This window comes from Ursus arctos, unplaced genomic scaffold, assembly GCF_023065955.2.
Source record: "Ursus arctos isolate Adak ecotype North America unplaced genomic scaffold, UrsArc2.0 scaffold_28, whole genome shotgun sequence".
In the NCBI taxonomy this organism is placed as follows: domain Eukaryota; kingdom Metazoa; phylum Chordata; class Mammalia; order Carnivora; family Ursidae; genus Ursus; species Ursus arctos.
Genome location: NW_026622963.1, coordinates 33,206,402 through 33,226,722, shown reverse-complemented (window position 1 = coordinate 33,226,722; position 20,321 = coordinate 33,206,402). Strand labels below are relative to the sequence as shown.

Genomic DNA, 20,321 nt, shown 5'->3' with positions numbered 1-20,321 from the left:
AAGAGAAGAAGTCATACAAACAAATAAGTATGGAGGGTGGAGAAAACACTGTGATAGAGATTCTGTTCTGTATGGGGGTGGACAGAGGAGGGAGATTGGCTCCTTCGGGGCATACCAGGGAAACTATCTCAGGGAAGGAGATATCTGAGCTGGTCTTAAAGGAAATGTAAGGGAATGAGGGAACTTTAAGAGGCATATATGGGAGGTAGGGAGGCAAGGGGAGCACTCTGAGCGGAGGGAACAGCACAGGCAAGGGAACAGGCTGTGAAGCAGCCTGGAAAATCCAGGGACTTGTAAATAGTTGCTGAATATATTGGTCTGGTGCTCAGTCTGGACTGGGGTTCCGGTAACTTTCTTCTCCCGACGACAGGGTAAATAAATCCGAGGCATTCAACATGTACCCTCAGCTGGTGGGGGGTCTTTAACTTGGCTATTTTAGAGGTGGCTCTCTGTCCAGAGAGTCTCTATCTTTCTACGCTAGGACAGCTGTCGTCACCTCCATAGTAAAAGGAAACTCACTTGCTTTCCCAGCTCAACAAAACTCACTTTTGGCCCAGCTCTAGGTGGAAGAACAGGAACTTACCACTTCATTGATGGCTTTGATTAGGAAAAGACCATCCTTATAAAAATAAAACAGTCTAGCAATACCTGAAACAGAGAACATAAGACAGACAAATGAGTCAAAGAAGACCTGGAATTTTATATCTGACTTTCTGAATTATCATCTTGCGCTCAGGGATTCTTGGATTCTTAAGTCTCCTCCTGGCCTCTCCACGGCCCCTGCTGACTCAGTCTCCCTGGCTTCCTCCATCCCTGACTTGACATGTTCAGGCTGTTCTCCCTCGTGGGTCCTCTCTGCCTACTGTGGCCCATCCTCTTGTCCTGGAAGCCTCTGTAAGACACTCCTAACTTGCCCCGACACCCATAATCCAGAAAGGCAAAGGGCCCACTGTGGGTGAAGGTCTAACTCAACCCAATAAACATCCATGGGATATCTGCTCCATGACCACAAATGTGCCAGGGACAACCAAGGCAGGCTCTGCCTTTACGTGCATTACGCTGAGGGTCACAGACGTGAAACCAAGTAGATGTAACGCAGCGTGCTAAATGCAGTCCTGTCTTCAGACCAGACTCCTCTTGAGTATCAGCATGGCCCCTCTAGCTGCCTCAAGGCTGCGCATGCTCAAACTCATAGAAAACTTTCGAAAATAATACCAAGAGTTCCCATATATCCCTCACCTCACTTCCCCAATGATAGCATCTTACATAACCATAGTATGATTTTTCCTTTCACTTTAACGACCCGTGCCTTGGTTCAGACCTTCATAATTTCTCTCTTTGATGAAAGCAACAGTTCTTCTTAGTCTGACTCCCTCCCTCCCTCCTTTTTTCCTTCCTTCCTTCCTTCTTTCCTTCCTTCCTTCCTCTCTTTTCTTTCCTTTTCTTCTTTCTTTTCTTTCTTTCTTTCTCTTTCTTTCTTTCTTTCTTTCTTTCTTTCTTTCTTTCTTTCTTTCTTTCTTTTTCTTTCCTTTCTTTTCTTTTCTTTTCCTTCCTTCCTTCCTTCCTTCCTTCCTTCCTTCCTTCCTTCCTTCCTTTCTTTCCCACCAGAAGACAGGTTTCTTTGGGGATAGTACAGAATTGCATCCCTGGACAAGCAAACTACTACACAACCACATCTCTGCCTCTCATTTTGACTTCCTCCTACCATGGTGTCCTTCCTAAAATGCCAATCTGGTCAGGTCACTCTCCTGCAGAAACACTGTCCTCCACGACACGGTCTACAATTCTGTGTACCATCGTCCCCACGAAGGCCTGGTTCATTCTCAGGCTGAGGGAAAGAAACAATCCCTGGTTTATATGAGCAGTAGGATTTCTGAGTGCCCAAAGGATGTGAACTCTGGGTCCACGTTGGCAGGTTGGCATCCTGCCTGTGCCACTCACCGTCTATATTACCTCAAGTAAGTTCTTTAACCTCAATGTCTCAGTTGCTTCTTCTGAAAAATAGGAATAAGAAATCATACTTACCTCCTAGGGCTGCTGTGAGGCTTAAATGGGCCAACCTATGTGCAATGTAGACTAGTGCTTGGCACACCCTCCTGTTCTGTGGATGTTAGTTAATACTACATGACCAGGGAGAAGTCTCCAGGTCTGGCCCTACCCATACCTGGAAAGGAGATTAAATTGAACAGTCTACAGATAACTATAAATTCAGCTAAAAAAAAGAGGAAAACATGTACCCATTTCATCCACAGGAGCAATAAGTATTTCATTCCCCAAATCTGTGGCCCAGATGGAAGTGACATCAACCCTAAGTTTCTCCCAAATATATATTCGTTTAGCACTGTACAGATTATAGATGGAGAATCCTTTGGCTCCTCCAATAAAGACGTAGTCTTGGGAAATCGCCATACAATTTGGCATTTTGTTGAGCTGGGAAAACAAAAACAAAGAAAAAAGGAATGATTTTCAGCTGCCACCAGCTATAAGAATATGAGCTGATTTTTCAAAGAGGCATGTGGGCCCTTCCTAGATTTAATATCACTCGCAAACAGTGCTCATCTACATATCGCCCAAACATCAAGAAAGTCATAGCATTTTACTTCTAGGAGAAAGGAGCCAGAGAAAACACGTAAGTTGAGAATAAGTACACATTTACAATGCTAACCATGACCACAGGCCCTGTGATGAGTGGACAAGCGGTCCCATTCCCTGTACCTTTTTCATCTAGAATGCTGTGGAAAGAGCTACAGCTGAGACACTGGCAGATTCTCAACCACCAAGCAAGAGAGTGATTAATACATTCAGAAATATTTTTAAATAACAACAGAATATAAAAGACTTTCTGTATAATCTTCAACTAATCAGAACACCCATTTCTCGGGCAATTATTAGATCCATTTTAATCAACAACAGCACACCTAATAATCTTTCAAAAATGCACCTGTCTTAATGAGTGAAGGTTCCCTGTAGGAGTTCCTTCTCTGGATCAGGTATATTCATTTATTAACACTCAACTGGGAAACAGGGACTCCTGGTCAGCTGCTCCATACCTTGCTTTCTACAAGTGGAAGGTAAGTGGTGGGCTGGGTGTGGCTGAGTTCAACTTCCTTCAGTGCATGCCTCTCCTGGATAACTTCCCAACACCTGTCAAACAGAAGGTCCACCATCTTGTTGATCATGCGATAAGGTTGAGGCAAGGAATCCGGCTCTTGACCCAAATCTACGAAGACATAATCATCTTCATCATCCTTCGGCCAGTCCTTCTCTGTGGGGGACGGCACCTCCAGCAGCCCCTTTCTCATAAAACTGGAGAGCCTCTTCCGGACTTGACTTCCTCTGGGGACTGACATCACAGAAGCTGGCACTGGGAACGTCTAGGACACTCGGAAAAGCTGATAAAGGAAGCAAGCGAAGGTACTTTGAGAAGAAAAAGAAGTTACCAGAAGACAGCACATCATCCTTTCTACCACAAAAACCCATGGGAACTGTTTATTCTAGAAACTGACACTCTCCTTCTTCATCACAGGATTGTTACCACATCACTAGAGTATGCTCTTCTTACATAAGATACCAGCAGAAATGGGTATTAACGAAGCGCATCCTCCAGGCTAGCTCAAGACGCTGTGTGCCCATCTTGTTGCCTTTCTCCTGCTCCTGCTCCTGCTCCTGCTCAGAGAGTGTCTGTCCTCGGTCCCAACTGGAATTCACCCTCTCTCCTACAACTTGGGTCTTCTCCTCCTTCTTCCATCTCTGCAAATGACTGCGCCCAGGCCAGCTGGGTAGGGTAGTGACTCCTTCCTTTCCCTCGCCTCCGACCAGATGCCGTTCAAGCACTTCTAATCCTTGCAGTCTCATTTCGTCCTTTCTCTCTAGGCCCACTGCTACCAACCAGGAGTTCCATAGACCAAGTGCCCAGGACCTATGAGATTTTTCCAGGGCCTACAGAAAAGTTTGAGACTAGGGGGAAAAAAAAGGACTAAAACAAAACAAAATCCCCACAAAATCAAAATAATTAAACATTCACAAAAATATTACAACTTATCTGCTCCAGGCTGTGTGTGTGCCTAATGTTTCAGTCCATAGAAAAGAACAAGTAATCTGAACTTCATAACACTCAAAACTATACAAACTATAAACAGGCTTTCAAAATTACAGTTAAATAAAGGCATTTAATGTCGCACATGAGGTCCATTTGAAGACACTTCACATGTAGCAGAGTGAGGTCTTGCACTGGCCGAGCGCCAGGGGGCCATGGCACGCTTGTAAAAACCTGCCGCCATCCTCTTTCCTGCCCTGTTAGAGGACATCTGTGATGTTCCGGTGCGTGACTAGGGGAGCTAGCTGAGTCTCAAGATGAGAGAAAAGAACCACCTGAAATTACAGGTAGGAACAGTAAGCTGAGCTCACACAGGGCCAGGAATAATGCCGGTTTCCACCCGGGAGAATGGAAAGCCTCATAATTCACAAACCCTGGGTGAAGTGCTCAGAAGGATCTTGCCAAGTAGTGGGAAAAATTAGCCCTAGAATAAATGTTGCTCTCATACTGCCAGTCAAATCTTAGAAGTGACAAGATCAAAAAATTGCTGAGTAACTTCACTGCATACCAGAACAAAGCTCAGGAATATTTGTAGGACTACAGAAATATCCAGCATCCAATGGAATAAATGTCTGGGATCCAATAAAAAAAAAAAATGACCTGGCAGGCAGAGGCAAGAACACACGGCCATGATAAAGAGAAAAGTCAGTAAACTGAAGCTGACTCATCGTCAACACAGTTATTAGAATTAGCAGACAAAATAGTTATAAATGTATATCACATGTTCAAAAACCAAGAGGAAGTGTTAGCTAGAGATGTGGAAGAGACAAAGAAACCCAAACTGAACTTTCAGAGATGAAAACTACAATGTCTGAGATGAAGAATACATTCAATTAGATTCATCACAAGCTCTCAGAGCAAAACAAATTAGATGGACAGAAGATTAGTGAATTGGAAGGTACAGCAATAGAAACATTGAAACGAAGAGAGAGAAAAAAATGAAGAAAGTGAGGTGTGGGAGAACTTGAAGCAGCCTAATGTAAGTGTGATCGAAATCCCCAAAGGACAGAAGAGGCCAAAAAAATCTGTAGAAATAGACAAAATATTCATAAATTTGATGAAAACTGTAAACTCACAGATCCAAGAAGAAAACAAGTCCTAAGCAAAGGAAACATGAAGAAATCTATACCACGGCACATTGTGAGCAAACCTAGTGATAAAGACAAAATGTGAAAAGCAGCCAGAGGAAAAAAAGACATGAATAAAGAAACAAAATAAAGGAGGCCAGCAGATTTCCTAAGGAAACCCCAGTGAAGAACAGTGGAGCAGTGCTCTAGAACACCACCCCCAACAACAGCAGTGGACAGACAGATGCTTTTTTAAGTGCACATGAAACATTTATCAAGACAAATCATATTCTGAGCCATCAGCCAAGTCTTAATAAATTTAAAAGTACCCAAGTCATACAAAGTATGTTTTCTGGCCACACAGAATTATTTTAGAAATCAAAATCAGAAAGATATTTAAAAATACACAAAACCTCAAAAATAACACACTTCTTAATAACTTATGGATCACTACTACATATCTATGAGAATGAAATAAAAAAAATACTGACAATACAATACAAAAATACTGAGGACACTGACGGTACTAATGAAGATTCAGACACTCACACATTGCTGCTGGGAATACAAAATGATACCACCACTCTGGAAAAGGATTTGCCAGTTTCTTACGAAGTTAAACATATATTTACTATATGACCCAGCAATTGTGCGCCTAGATATCTACTCTAGGACTAGGAAAACTTATATTCACACAAGTCTGTACACTAATGTCTGTAGCAGCTCTACTTACAATTGCCCCAAATCAAAAACAATCCAAATATTCCTCACCAGCTAAATGGATAAACCAGTTGTGGTACAGCCACGTAATGGAATACTACATGGTAATAAAAAGTAAAAAATTACTGATACACTCCAGAACATGGGTGAATCTCAAAGGCATGATGCACAGTGAAAGAAACCAGTCTCAGAATTGGTGCGCAGTGATTCCCTTTATATGGCGTTCTAGAAAATACAAAACGAGTAATGGGGAACCCATCAGTAATTGCCAGGAGTACGGGTGGAGGGAGGATGTTATCTAAAAAGGATAGCATGAGGGAGTTTTGGGGGGGTGATGAAGCTGTTTTATCCAGATTGGAAAGGAAAATGTAAGGCTGTCTTTATTCCCACATCTGATGAAATCTATCAAAAAAATCTAACAGTAATAAATGAGATTAGCAGGGATACAGGATACAAGTTCAATATTAAAAAAACCTACTGTATTGCTATATACTGGCAACAAAAACCAAAAATTGAAATAAAAAAATACTCTTTATAATAATGTCAAAAATATGAAATAGGGATAAATCTGACAAAGGATGTGTTAAGACCTGTACACTGGAAGCTGCAAATTATTGCTGAGAGAAATTAAAGAAGACCTAAATAAGTGGACAGAGATACCTTGCCTTGTGGTTGGAAGGCTCAATTTTGTTAAGATGTCAATTCTCCCCAAATTGATCTCTAAATTCAATACACTCCCTATGATAGTCCCAGCTGGACTTTTTTATTTTTTAAGGAAATTAAGAAGTTGATTTTATGACTCACATGGAAATGCAAAGTACCTAGAATAGCCAAAATAAATTAGAAAAAGGACAGAATTGGAAGGTTAATACTACCTATTTCAAGACTTATTATAAAGTCACAGTAATCAAGACAGGGTGGTACTGGCATCAAAATACACAAATAGATCAGTGAAACGGAATAAAGAGTCCAGAATTAGATTCACATATGTATGCACAGCTTATTTTTGACAAAGGTGCAAAGATAATTCAGTGGAAAATAAGTAATGCTGGAGAAATTCAATATACACATGAAAAAGAAAATGACCTCTGGGGGCGCCTGGCTGGCTCAATCAGTAGAGCATGCAATTCTTGATCTTGGGGTTGTGAGTTCAAGCCCCAGGCTGGGTGTAGAGTTTATTTAAAAATAAAATCTTTTGGGGGCACCTGGGTGGCTCAGTCCTTAAGTCTCTGACTCTTGGTTTCTGCTCAGATCATGATCTTAGGGTCCTGAGAGGTAGCCCCAATCAGTGCAAGTGTGCTCGGGATCCTCTCCCTTGCCCGCCCCTCCCCGCCCTTGAGCACTCTCTCTCTCTCTCAAATAAATAAAAATAAATCTTTAAAAATAAATATTTTAAAAAATAATAAAAAATAAACACATGGTATGTGGGTCCCTATTTGTAGTTCTACCCCAGGACCTGCAAATGTTAAGGGCAGGGCTGACCAAGGGAATAAAGTTTACAAAAATAGGTGACCTCACTTTTTGATTGTAGGGGGTATATTTCGTAATATTACTGCTACGGAACGGGTGGGATTCCACGTCTTCAAGCCTCAAAGAACCAACGTTTTGTGGTGCAATTTCGTCGTAATCGATGTCGGCCTCCACTTTGTCCACATTAGCCCTTCCAGGATTTCCTCAGGTAGCAATCTAGTACTCAAAGATCCGAGCAGAAATTCTCTCACTTTGCCCAGCTCTCCATGCTGGAAATACATGCCACGCATTGGCTTATCTCTGCTCTAACCATTTCCTTCCCCAAATCTGGAGCTGGTGTTGCTCAAGGGAAACAGAGGTACAGAGGTGGGAACTGATTAGGCCCCAAAGTCCCCCAAACCTCAGGGGAATCTCCATTCAGGACGCCACACGGGATTCCTGAGTTCCCAGGATCTCCGGGAAGGCCGGAGGCTGGGGAGATAGCCCCCCTCCCCAGAGCTCCCCTCCAGGAGACCCTAGATGTCGAGGGGCGTCCGGGGACACGCGTGGAACCGCTGAACCCGAGCCCGGAAGCGGAGTTTTCGCTCACCTGGTCCGGGAGCGTGGCGTCGCCTTAGTAACCGCCACTTCCGGCCCCCACCGGAAGCCCGCGAAGTAGTTCTTCCGAAGGCGCGGCCGTCCCCAGCGGGGTGGGGAGATTCTGCTTCTCCCGCGGGGACCTGGCGATACCCTTGAGGACTCGCGACTGAAGTCGGAGCGACACGTGGCCTCGGGCTAGGAGCCATGGACGCCTTCATCCGCTTCACCAACCAGACCCAGGGTCGGGACCGACTCCTCAGGTGAGTCAGGTGCCCGCGGCCTCCACCCCTTCCCTGTGCTGCGACTCGAGCTGGGTCCCGGGTCCTTCGGCTTCCGGAGGAGGGACTCGCCCAGTGGACCGCGGCAGGACAGGGTTCGGTTCCGGAGCCCTTCTCGCCGGCACTCTGCCGGACCGGGCCCTGCAGCCCCCCAGGCCCTGACCGTGATGGACCAGTCCACCAGCGCCCTCCTGACCTGGGGAAGACCGGGTCCTCTCCACTCGGCGTTCTTCCCGGGAGGTTTTTGTGTTTTGGCTTTTTTTTTTTTTTTTTTTAAAGGATTTTGTGTTTTTTTTAAGTAATTTCTACACCCAAGATGGGGCTCGAACTGACAGCCCCGAGAACAGGAGTCCACTACTCCACCGACTGAGCCAGCCAGGCGTCCCTGGGGATTTTTTTTTTTTTTTTTTTTTTGAGATGAACTTTGGGTTGGCATTTGTGGCCAGGGAAGCCAGCTACTTGGTTGTGGCTTCAAATACTCCATGAAATGCTTATGGAGAGACAGAAGTTGTATTTTTCTATTATTGCCCTGTCTACCTCATTGAGATTGTAGGGAAGGAAAAATTCTCCCTCTACCCTCAAGGTCTTTCAACTAGACTAATAATTAAATTTACACAGAACAGGTGGGGGGGGGGAAGGTGTGTGCACAGAGGTCCAGTGCTGAAATTAAGACCTAGAGAAATGACCCAGGCAGGCAGTTTTTCTACATTTTAGACAGACAATACATTTGTGAGGAATTGACAGGATAAAGGAAACAGGTGTTTGGGAGCTTTATTTAGGAGGGAATCCTAAACAGGATTTAGGGTGAGGTAGCAGGATTAGAAAAAAATAACAAGGTTTGTTTCTATAACTTTCTCTGTTTTAAAGCCCATATCTCTGGTGATAAGGATGTCTTTTTACTTCCTTAGTACAGGGAGGGTATTTTTCACATGGGAGATGTGTTTCCTACTTTCTGGGGGACAGAGGAGGGTCTGAGTGTCCGTGCACCGCTGTTTCTTAAGTAACTGTTATTTTGAATACTCAGTATGCCCAAATGGCACGTTTTAGGGCGGCCTGCCCTTGGCCCCCTACAGTTCCCTTTTCCGAAACTTCCCTGGAAGTTTCTTACATTAAAAGTTGAGCTGACAGAGTGTTCCATCTTCTCGAACCAGTGTCTTAGTTCTGACAATAGGTCATTTTAGTTAAACTCATTTCAGGAGGTGGCGATGCAAGTGTGTTCTCAAAGTTAGGCCTATGGTTCAAATAATCAGGTAATAAATAAGGCATTTCTGTGGAAACCAACAAACAAAAAAACAATGATTCATGATTAGATCAAATTATAAACCAGTTTCTGAGTTCTGAATGTAGCCAGTCGAGGATTTCTAGCTGTCAGGTTTAAAGCATCTTTACATAAAGTGAGGGCAGGCGGTGGCACTCTGACAGAGTGGCTTGGTTTGTAGTTTGAGTGTCTCTGGTGATCATTTTGAGTGGCTCATAGAGCACCAGGCATGAAGATTGTTCGTGTGTGAGCTGCTGTGATTTTTCTGAAGTTGACATCAGGTTATCCATATGCAGTTTGCAGGGCTTTAGGAAAAAGGGCAGTCTTAGTTACCAAATGATTTTAAGTCAAAAATATCAAAAATATTAGTTTGGAGAATTGTAACCAAGCATTGGAAGGAACTAGAGGAAATCAGGGTGTAGTCCAGTTTATAATGAATTGTATTTGAATCTAATATCCACAAAGGTGTGTTATTGAAACATAATTTTTTTTTGTATAATCACTCTCATTTTACCAAAGATAGCCAAATTAAGACTAATTTCTTTGCAAAATAAATCTAGTTTGGATAAACTTGGCCTGATAATTACATAAGTGGAGAAAAAAATAGTCATTAATCATATAGGCTTTTTAAAATCTGCTTTGCTGGAACTTTTTATAAGGAATCTCCATATTGAACTTTAAACTGCCTCTTGAGGCCAGAAGCCAAGCCACATACTTGCCATCAGACTTTACCTGTAATACTTAGAGATTAAGGTTAATTCCTCTCTTCTTGAGATCCCCAAAATATCCTGAGGTTCTTAAACCTGTCAGGTAGTGACCTCCTTTACTCACCTGGTAAGACTGCTGGGAGCCCTGTAAGCAAGCTGTCAGGCTCTTTTTCCAAAGAGCTTTACTGGCTCCATAGATTCACCCTTAGAGCCTTAAAACTGTCTAGTCATATCTGAGTTAATGCCTGTCTCCCAAATGTGACATTCCAGTCAAAGCCTTGGTAATATAACCCATGTTTCCAATTGTGTCCTGTTACAAGGAGAACAAACTCTCACTGAACTTACCCAACTAAATATGTTGTCAAAAAATATAGAAGAATTCAATGGAAGTTTTTGAATTCTGGAGGGATCAGATAGGGAGAAAAAGAAATTGTTGTAAATCATTGCTTAAGAGAAGAACTTTTCTTAAATCTGGAAAAACTAAACATTAAAAATTATCAATGTTTCAAGCAAAAGTGTCACAATTATAATTATTCTCCTCAGTTCATTTAATCCCATGTTACTTATTCTTGATCTGCTTAAATTCTGTTCTTCCATTAGTTCCAGAAATTCTTTCCCAGTTCAGTTTTATGATCTTAAGGTTTTCAGAAACCTGTATTTGTCAAAGTTCCTTTTTATGAATGTCTCAAGATGAAACACATTTGCAGGAAGTTTTTGTAAAAGGATCTGAGTAAAGTACTAACTCTTTTAGAACGATGAAAAAGTTAAAAATGGCCATGGTTAAAGATCTGATTAAAGTTTGTCAGGGAGCAAGAATTCCTGTTCCCTCAAAGATCCTTCTAGCTAGACTAAGAATCAAATTGACCGGTGGCTCATTCGTTAAGTGTCTGCCTTCGGCTCAGGTCGTGATCCCAGGACCCTGGGATCGAGCCTTGCATCGGGCTCCCTCCTCAGTGGAAAGCCTGCTTCTCTCTCTCCCTCTCCCATTCCCCCCTCTCTCTGTCTCTCTGTCAAATAAATAAATAAAATCTTTAAAAAAAAAAAAAGAATCAAATTGACCTAAGACAGATTAAAAGGAGAAAATCAAATTTAACAGGTGTGCACAGGGTATCCACATAGACATGAAAATTCCAAAGACTAGGGGGCGCCTGGGTAGCGCAGTCGTTAAAGCGTCTGCCTTCGGCTCAGGGCGTGATCCCGGCGTACCGGGATCGAGTCCCATATCGGGCTCCTCCGCTATGAGCCTGCTTCTTCCTCTCCCACTCCCCCTGCTGTGTTCCCTCTCTCGCTGGCTGTCTCTCTGTCACATAAATAAATAAAATCTTTAAAAAAAAAAAAAAAGAAAGAAAATTCCAAAGACTGGCAGAATGAGGTGTGTGTTGGCCGGAGCGGGGGCGGGGGGGTCCTCATCCTGAGCTAAGGAGAAGAGAGTAGAGGTCTGGGATTTCAGAGGAAAGGAAAGCACTTCACAGAGTGATAAGAAGAGCAAATGTTTGGTAATTACATGCTTGCCCTACCATACAGATGGGTCATTCAGATAAAATTTATCTCTGCTAATAACCCTTATTTTGGGAAAGACCCTCAATTTAGATTCTCTGTAGGTAAGGGAGGGGCAGAAATTGCCTTGAGCCTGCAGGGTCTGAGAGTAGTAGGATTAGAAAAAAAAGTAACGAGGTTTGTTTCTACAACGAGGTTTGTTTCTACAACGTTCTCTGTTTTAAAGCCCCTATCTCTGGTGATAAGGATGTCTTTTTACTTCTTAGTACAGGGAGGGTATTTTTCATATGGGAGACGTGTTTCCTACTTTCTGGGGGACAGAGGAAGGTCTGAGTGTCCGTGCACCGCTGTTTCTTATGTAACTTTTATTAAAATGATCAGTGGGCATATTTGGGGGCAGCCTGCTCTTGGCCCCTGCAAGATTCTGCGTGTGAAATAGTTTTGTGAACCGTAAAACCACGTACCATATGGAGAGCGCCAGACAGAACTAACTGTACCTCCAAGGTACGCGCTGTGCTACTGAAAGTACTAAACAGAGGTTGTACTCTCATACTAATTAGTTCACGATGTTTCTTTTAGAAACTTGGTTGATTCTTGCTCAATAATAAAGAAGGAATAGTTAGGGTTGTGATTTCATTTAACAGCTTTCCCTTCTCTTCTCACGTGCCAGTGCTAATACACAGTCCAGTACGCGTAGCCTCAATCATGAGACTTCCAGAAGCCAACTTTATGCCAGATTTTGTTCTCAGTGTGTTACCACTGTTAATTCATTTAACCCTTTGTCACAACCCTGAGACGTAGATACTATAAACGGTTCCCATTTCACAGGTGGGGCAACTGAAGCAGAAGGTTAATAGGAACACAGTGGCAGAGCTGAGATTTAAGTCCACGCAGTTGACTCCAGTGCCCACCATTTTAATGACCAATGCATACCACTGTTGTAATGAATTTGATAGATTTTTTAAATGGTCGCATTATATACATTAAAAAGAAGCCTTCAAATGCAGTGCACTCGGAATGTACCCTGCAAGGTTTATCAGTGAGGCTGGTTAATAAAATAATTGTTTGCGATATACTTTTCAGCAAGATCTGAGATCTCTAGTATTCATTTCCCAATCCCCATAGTGATCTATAGCTCCTGTAAACTAACTGGCGTCCATAAAATAATACCTGGGGGGGCGCCTGGGGGGCTCAGTCGTTAAGCATCTGCCTTCGGCTCAGGGCGTGATCCCGGCGTTCTGGGATCGAGCCCCACATCAGGCTCCTCCGCTAGGAGCCTGCTTCTTCCTCTCCCACTCCCCCTGCTTGTGTTCCCTCTCTCGCTGGCTGTCTCTATCTCTGTCAAATAAATAAATAAAATCTTTAAAAATAAAAAAATAAAAAATAATACCTGGGTTTTGGACACATTCCTGTTATTAGACCTAATCTGAAAAAGAGGGACTTATTGGCATGACCAGCTTGAGCCCTGTAGCCAGGAAACTGCTTTAAAAGACAGAGATTCTTTTTACTTCATCCCCAATAACAGGTTCACCATTTTGGAAAATGTGCCACATTTTGATTGAGAATCATATCTGTAGCCTGCAGGGATTCCGGTGCGGTTACAGGCCTGTCGGAAACAGGCACCCGCTTTGTTCCATAGACCCCGTGCGTTTAGATGTTTGATCATGTGGTATAAAACTTCTCATGGGTTACGTTGCTGTTAGTAAGGCTTTGTTATTTGTAGTCACAGCAAGAATCACTTGACTATTTAGTATTAAGCAGGAATCTGTATTTTATAAAATCCTAGCTAGTTTTGAAAGACAAATATAAAAACCTATCTCTACATATTCATATATTGATGTGTATTTGATTGTTTTACAAAAGATTCGGCAATGTGCCAACTGAACTTTTCATTTGGTTCTGGTTTGAGTGTATGTCCGATCACATAAGTAGTTGGTGATAGGTCAGAAGTTCATTTTAGAAATCTGAAAAACCGTTCTATACAGAAGATAAAGAATATGGATCGCTGCAGACTTAACGTGAGGGAGATTTTTGTGCAGTTTCCACTTGGACTCTACCCATGTCTCTGTGCCAGCAACAGGCCTTTTGAAGGACTGTTCACTATTACTTTGTGTCACATTTCCATCACACGTTCTACCCTTTGGCCCTGTGGAGGGACTGTTGCAGAATTACGCTGTCAGAAGAGCCAGTTACATAAGAAACTGTCTTGGAAACTTTGCTTTTAGCAGCACGTGTTTCTCCTTTCCTTACTTCATGAATCAACGTTCATTTGGTTTGTAAATCATTCTCCTCATTTTTTTTTTCCATTTCAGAGCCACTCAGTACACATGCATGTTGCTTAGATATTTGTTAGAGCCTAGAGCCGGCAAGGAGAAGGTGGCACTGAAGCTCAAGAATCTGGAGGCCAGTGTGAGCACTGGCCGTAAATGTAAGTACCCTGTCTCTCGAGGGACAGTGGCTCCTGGTTTCAAATCGTCAGACCCTGTAATTCGCAAAATATTTTCTAGATCATTAATTTCTAATCCATCAAGTTTTTTTGATGAAGTTGACCAGTAAGCCTGCCCTCATGAAATGACAGGCCAAGAAGAGTGAACGTTTTGCTACAGACCGTTCACAAACACCCTCCTACGTGCGTGTTTGGTGCTATACCATATCTTTCTGCTGAATCACAGCCAGTGGACCTACAGTGTTTTTAGCTCACCTTTAGTTCTTAGAATTACACTGTTTTGGCAATCCTTACCATGAACTTCTGGCTCATGGAAGGCCTTTGTATTCTCTAGAAGAACAGAATAGCTTGTCTTTTCCCCTTCCTCTCTTGAGGGATTGCGAGAGGAATTTGAGGAAGTGGTTCTTGGCCTGTTTGTGGGGTGGTTTCATGTTACAGGCAAAAGCGAAGTCAGGGTCTCGCACTCATTTAGTTCACTTTGCTAATAAGGGTACTGGGAAACCCCATACTTCTAGTACCAGTTGCGTGCCTGAATCGTAGTTCTCGGATACGAGTCAGATGTTACGGTAGGTAGGCAGAGGTGTTAGAGTGGAACGGAGGAACTGACGTAACGATTGTTTGCGAGCACCCACTTCAGATGCAGAGCTGAGCTTTATGACAGAAGTAAGATTAGATGGGATAACTAATGATAAGAGATTTAGTGCTAAATATTTGAGCTAGGATAGAGGGGTCAAAAAGGTTTGGGGGGAGGTGGAACTTGAAGTGTAGCTAGAAAGAAAGGGAAGGAGAGCCTTCTGGAAGATCGATTTCCTCCACGAAGGCTCAGAACTGTTATGAGCAAACCATTGTATTGGAAGGTCAGGGAGGAATCTAGCTTGACAGAAGACTTAAGTTGTCAAGTGGAGGAATGTTGGAGGATAGGGTGAACTCTTTTGGATGGCTTTGAAGGATAGGATTAGAAGTTCTCATATTCTTTAGTATGTCAGAACTCACAGGTCCTTTAGAGGTCACTAGTCTCTGAAGTCTGGGAGGGACTTACCCAGGGTCATTCAGCCAGCCAATGCAAGAGCCAGAACTGGAACCTAGGATAGTTCATTGCGTATTCTGTTTTGTATGTTTTTTGTTTTGGGGGGTTTTTTAAAAAGATTTTATTTATTTATTGGACAGAGAGAGACACAGCGAGGGAGGGAACACCAGCAGGAGGAGTGGGAGAAGGAGAAGCAGGCTTCCCGCTGAGCAGGGAGCCCGATTTAGGGCTCGATCCCAGGACCCTGGGATCATGACCTGAGCCGAAGGCAGACGCTTAACGACTGAGCCACGCAGGCGCCCCTGTTTTGTGTTGTTTTTGATAAAATAATACCAGACATTCTCCTGAGATTATAATTCTCTTGAGGGTAGCTACTTTTGAGCATTTGCTGAGTCTAAGATATAGTCCTTTAAGGAAAGTACTTCTTTTGTATTCTCCATAATGTTTAGGACTATAACACATTCTGAGTAGGTGCTCAATAAATATTTGTTGATTGATACGTCCCTGGTTAATTGAATTACATGCTCAGATGAGGATACGCCTTATAGTAGTTGATTTAATTCAACTGGGAGTCACATATGACAATATTAATAGTTTTCCTAGCCACTAAATCCTGCCATCCATACTTTATCATCTTCCTGACAGTAGGGAGCCAAAGGGGGTTTGGACCACAGAGATGGCAAAAAGATAATGGTGTTTTATAAGAAAAGCCATCTTTTGTCTGGAAAGTAAATAAAATCTAAGGCATCGGACTCTCCAAAGAACGCTGGCATCTGGGTCAGAGAAATGGCCACAGTGAATCAAAGCTTCCTATGTGCAAAAATAACTAAATAAGTAAATAAATAAAGTTGCACCTAGATTTCATGCTATAGTACTTTTCTTCTAAAGATGTATAGCTGGTAATATTCAAATGTCACAGTCCACACTCAAGATCAGCCTTGCCTGAAGGATGTTGTAAGCCAGTGTTAAGGTATTCACTGGAATGGAGGTGATGAATTTAAAGAGTCACTGTCTTTTGCGCCTTCCAGGATCATTTTGAATGTCCTTAATATTACTGTAAAGTCGTTCCTTATTCCTGAGCAAAGACTGAGCCTCAAATGACAATCAGTTGTCAAAACACCAGTGCCAGCCTCTCACCCTGATACAGGGATTCTGCCTTCATATAACACAGCAGTTAAAGATTTGTTAACTGTGCTGGGTTCTTCTTGCAGGGTTCAGATTAGGCAACGTGGTACATGCTGTGCAGGCGACTCAGCAGAGCGTTCATGCCACTGACCTGGTGCTGCGCTTATGCCTGACGTTAGCCAACATGAACCGTGTGATTTGTTTCATCTGCGATACCGTCCTCTGGGTGAGGAGCGTAGGGCTGGCCTCTGGCATTAACAAAGAGAAATGGCTAGTGTGGGCTGCCCGCCATTACTACTATTCTCTCCTGCTGAGCCTGGCCAGGGACCTGTACGAAATCTCCCTGCAGATGGAACAGGCAAAGGGGGAGAAGTCAGCGTCTCAGGAGCCTCTTGGGTACAGTGTGGCTGACGAGGAAACAGAATGGCTCCAGTCCTTTTTCCTTCTCTTATTCCGGTCTCTGAAGAAGCATCCTCCCTTGCTTCTGGACACAGTGAAGAACGTCTGCGATATCTTGAACCCCTTGGACCAGTTGGGGATCTATAAGTTCAACCCTGGCATCATTGGACTTGGAGGCCTTGTGTCCTCCCTGGCAGGCATTGTCATCGTGGCGTGTCCTCGGATGAAGCTGAAGATACACTGAGTGCGTTCCAGCGGGAGACTGGTGCCTACTTTAGAGACGGTGTCTTCGGATGGACGTTTGCGTGAGGCACAGACCACGTCATCCGCGCTTAAAGACTTGTTGGCGTGAGCATTTAGCGACCAGCGGTGCGAGCGGAGGTGGGGCCGAGAATGGAGAATGGGGGCACGTGAAAATTTCTATGTGGTTTTTAGAGGGCTGGAGTGACTTCTGAATTTCTGAGTATCTTCCTTTCATCTAACATTTGTTGAGCATCTCTTCCACTCATCGTGGGAGCTTACTGGTTGCTGCAGGTATAAAAATTAAAAAAGGCCCAAACAGTTGAACATTAATATACAGTGCCCTTTGGGTTGAACGCCCCACTGCTTTTGCACAACTACTGTAGGTCTGATCCCCAGCCCTGTCTCAGACCTAATAGAGACCTCTTATTCCTCTGACCAGATACCACCCGCCCACCCCGCTTCTCCCTGGAGGGCCATGCCAAGGTACAGGGGGGCTGGGCTTACAGCCTTTCATCATGGCGGTCCTGTCCTTCCTCTGTCCAGAAGTAGAATCAGAAACGCATTGGGCACCTTCATGGTAGACGTGGTGACTTTAGGTAGCGCAGTGAGAAGCAGAAATCCGAAGCACGTGGGAAGGACTGAGGTACAGGGTATGGGAGGTCTCAGCAGGTGCCTGTGGGTAGCCTGCGGCAGATGAGGAAACAGGTTAAAAAAACAGGCCAGCTCCTCATTCCTCTGACTCCCAATCCAGTGTTCTTTCGAGTATAGTTCGTTGGCTTCCTGATTGAGTGGAGGTGTGAGACTCCAGAATCCTGTGCAAAAAAGCCTTTTTTAGAACTTAGTGGTTCATATAAAAATTAAACTGTGTCTAGATTCATCAGCTAGATGTTTTATTTAAAGCCATACAACAGTTTGGGCACCACTACATTAATTTTCGTCGCAAGTCATGCAGTTAAGAAATTTCATGACCACTCTGAATGGAGGAGTGTCCATTTTCTATGACAAATCAGACTTCGTACGTGTGGGGTGGTCGGGGGAGCGTAAAAGAGCAATAAGGGGCCAGTGAAAAGGCCATCTATTCATGGTCCTGCTTCCCATCTTGGGTGTTGAGTTATTTGTGATTGCAGATCCTCTGATTTGAGGGAAAGGAAGCAGAAAAATAGGATGCCGTCAGCCAGGAGGCCAATGTCAGCCCTATCAGTAAAGCCGTTTCACTTGCCTGAATGGAAATGAGAAAAGAAATGTGCACTAAATATATTTCCCGTAAATGTGATTGTGATTCTTAAAAAGCAGACTCAGGTGCTTGGCTCTCTTATTTTTACAGTAATTAATCATGATAACAGGATTTGAGAAAATACCTCGGGAATTTTACATGAAATGAAAGCTGCTAGGTCAGGGCAAGTAAAAAGTTTAAGCAACTAATCTTAATTTGTCCAGATCCTCTACTGTCGTAGATTAATTATGTCTAATAAATTTCTAGACACAAGAGACTCCAGTGTCTGGCAATGTGTTCTGGGAACGAGGAAGAGCTAAAAGAAGGGCGATGCAGAGATGATCAGAGTATGCACAGTTGGTGGAGAACGCTCTGGTAAAACGAGCTCTCGCCTGGAAGACCCAAGCTGAGGAGGAGGATGAAGAAAGATTTACATTGGAACGTCTGGGTTGAAAGAGACCTCCAAGAGGATTTCATCCAGGACAGGGGCTTCTGTGTCAGCTCTGTCAGGTGGCGCTTTGGCTTCTGCCTGGAGAAGTTGGCCTCGGATCTGTGTGGCGTGTTATGGTGGCGTCCATCTTGGTACTTTTGTCCTCTGCAATTTTGGGTGGGTGATGGGGAGTTTGGGGAATACCACCTCTTGTAGAATTTGTGAAAACCTTAATGGTACCCTGGTCCCTCCCTCCCTGTGCATCTTTCTCATTTCTAACAGACCCTCCCCACCTCCAAGCCTCCACATTCATGAAGGATTTTAAAAACCAGAGACGTTCCTAATAGATGTACGGGTCAGCACATTCACAACTGAACATTGTTCCCTGAGAGTTTACTCAGCAACAAATATTTGAATGCCATGCTCAGCGGTGGGGTCCACTTGTGCACAGGGGGACCAAGGTCCCTGTGCTCCTGTGGGAAGGTGGGGGGGAGGGGAGGAAAGAAGATAACAGTGTTCTTCAAGCTGTGGCTGGAAGACAGACTGCTCCCAGGGGACTGCCCTAGGCCCTTTCACCGCTTCTCACCTCTCACCCACATTCCGGATTCCCAGCTGAAGCTGTCAAAGGACCAGCTTTGTCAGCAGAGCTTTCCGGCACAGAGCCCTATACACTCTCTGGCCCAGAGCCATTACTCCAAAGGCTTGGAACCGCCCTTTGGCCCAGTTTGCTCTCCAGACACAGCCTCTTGGATAATTTGTCCTGAAGCGAGGAGAGAGGCTCCTTTTTTAGATGCTTCCTTTCCCCTCCATTACTGTCTTATATTTTAAAATCTGAGTCGGATCAGTAAGTATTAAATATATCTCATACTTACAACTCCTTTTGGAGGCTCCCTGCTTGACTCTCCTTGTCTGACCCTTCATTTCCTTCCTTATTATACCACGGATACAGGATTACCAAGGATCCATGAGAAATCTCCCCATCTCTGCCTCTTTCTCCTATTGCCCACAGCATACAACTTAGCAGAGAGTCAACAATAGAGGTAATTCTACCAACAAGAAGAAAAATAAGTTTTGTCCCCTCATTATCCATTTTATTATTAATAAAGCCCCAACATGGGGCTCGAACTCGCAACCCTTAGATCAGGAGTTGCGTGCTCTACCGACTGAGCCAGCCTGGTGCATCTCATACCCATGATCCATTCTAAAAGGCCCTTCTTAGATAATCTGAATACTGTGGCTTACACCACAGTCCTCCATCATCCTTGAAGCCAAGAACTAGAACTTGGGTTCCTGCCGGATTTGTTGCTAAGGAAGGGGTGAGAGGTGATAGTTCTTAGTTGTCTGGATGCTGTTGATCAGTAAGAGGATCCTGGTCAACACACTTTTCCAGACTCGGCAAAATCCAGTTGGCTCCCCCACGGCATTTTCTGGTGGCACCTTAGACCAGGCAGAACTCTAAACTTCCTTGAAATCTAGGAATTGACAGTTGAAATTGCTTCCTCAAAGGCTAGATTGTCCAGGAGTCAACCCCTAGCTCTGGTCCTCTTCTTCATTGAAAGCAATCTCTTTTTTTTTTTTTTTTTTTAAGATTTTATTTATTTGCGAGAGAGAGCGAGTGCGCACAAGTGGGGCAGAGGGTGAGGGAGAAGCAGTCTCCCCACTGAGCAGGGAGCCCAGCGCAGGACTCCATCCCAGGACCCTGAGATCATGACCCGAGCCAGAGGCAGACGCTTAACCGCCTGAGCCACCCAGGCACCCCAAGAGCA

The 20,321-nt window shown here is 43.9% G+C and overlaps 2 protein-coding genes across 10 annotated transcripts in view; one reads left to right on the top strand and one right to left on the bottom strand.

The window, feature by feature from the left end:
* The window catches only part of WDR93 (WD repeat domain 93), a 45,879-nt gene extending 37,450 nt beyond the window's left edge, over positions 1-8,429 (bottom strand). Inside the window, exons 1-4 of one of the 4 annotated variants that reach the window (XM_057303632.1) lie at positions 7,943-8,429; positions 3,051-3,392; positions 2,238-2,430; positions 584-648 (exon numbers count right to left, since the gene is read on the bottom strand). In XM_057303632.1, the coding sequence (XP_057159615.1) occupies positions 584-648; positions 2,238-2,430; positions 3,051-3,350 (558 nt within the window). In that variant the 5' untranslated portion in view covers positions 3,351-3,392; positions 7,943-8,429. Of the gene's footprint in view, positions 1-583; positions 649-679; positions 1,995-2,237; positions 2,431-3,050; positions 3,393-7,942 lie in introns of those variants that run through there. The other 3 variants (XM_026510467.4, XM_026510466.4, XM_044388412.3) reach the window with 3 other exon arrangements.
* Positions 8,089-19,433, top strand: PEX11A (peroxisomal biogenesis factor 11 alpha). 6 transcript variants are annotated; one of them, XR_008956068.1, is made up of 4 exons: positions 8,107-8,192; positions 13,985-14,100; positions 16,357-17,017; positions 18,393-19,433. XR_008956068.1 is itself a non-coding variant. In XM_026510468.4 (3 exons), the coding sequence occupies exons 1-3, from the start codon at positions 8,137-8,139 to the stop codon at positions 16,911-16,913; spliced, it is 729 nt and encodes a 242-aa protein (XP_026366253.1). In that variant the 5' UTR covers positions 8,107-8,136; the 3' UTR covers positions 16,914-19,433. The 6 variants fall into 6 exon arrangements, 1 of the variants encoding a protein (XP_026366253.1); XR_003319321.3 differs by having other exon boundaries at positions 16,357-17,050; XR_003319320.3 differs by having other exon boundaries at positions 16,357-17,203.
* Positions 19,434-20,321: the final 888 nt, after the last annotated feature.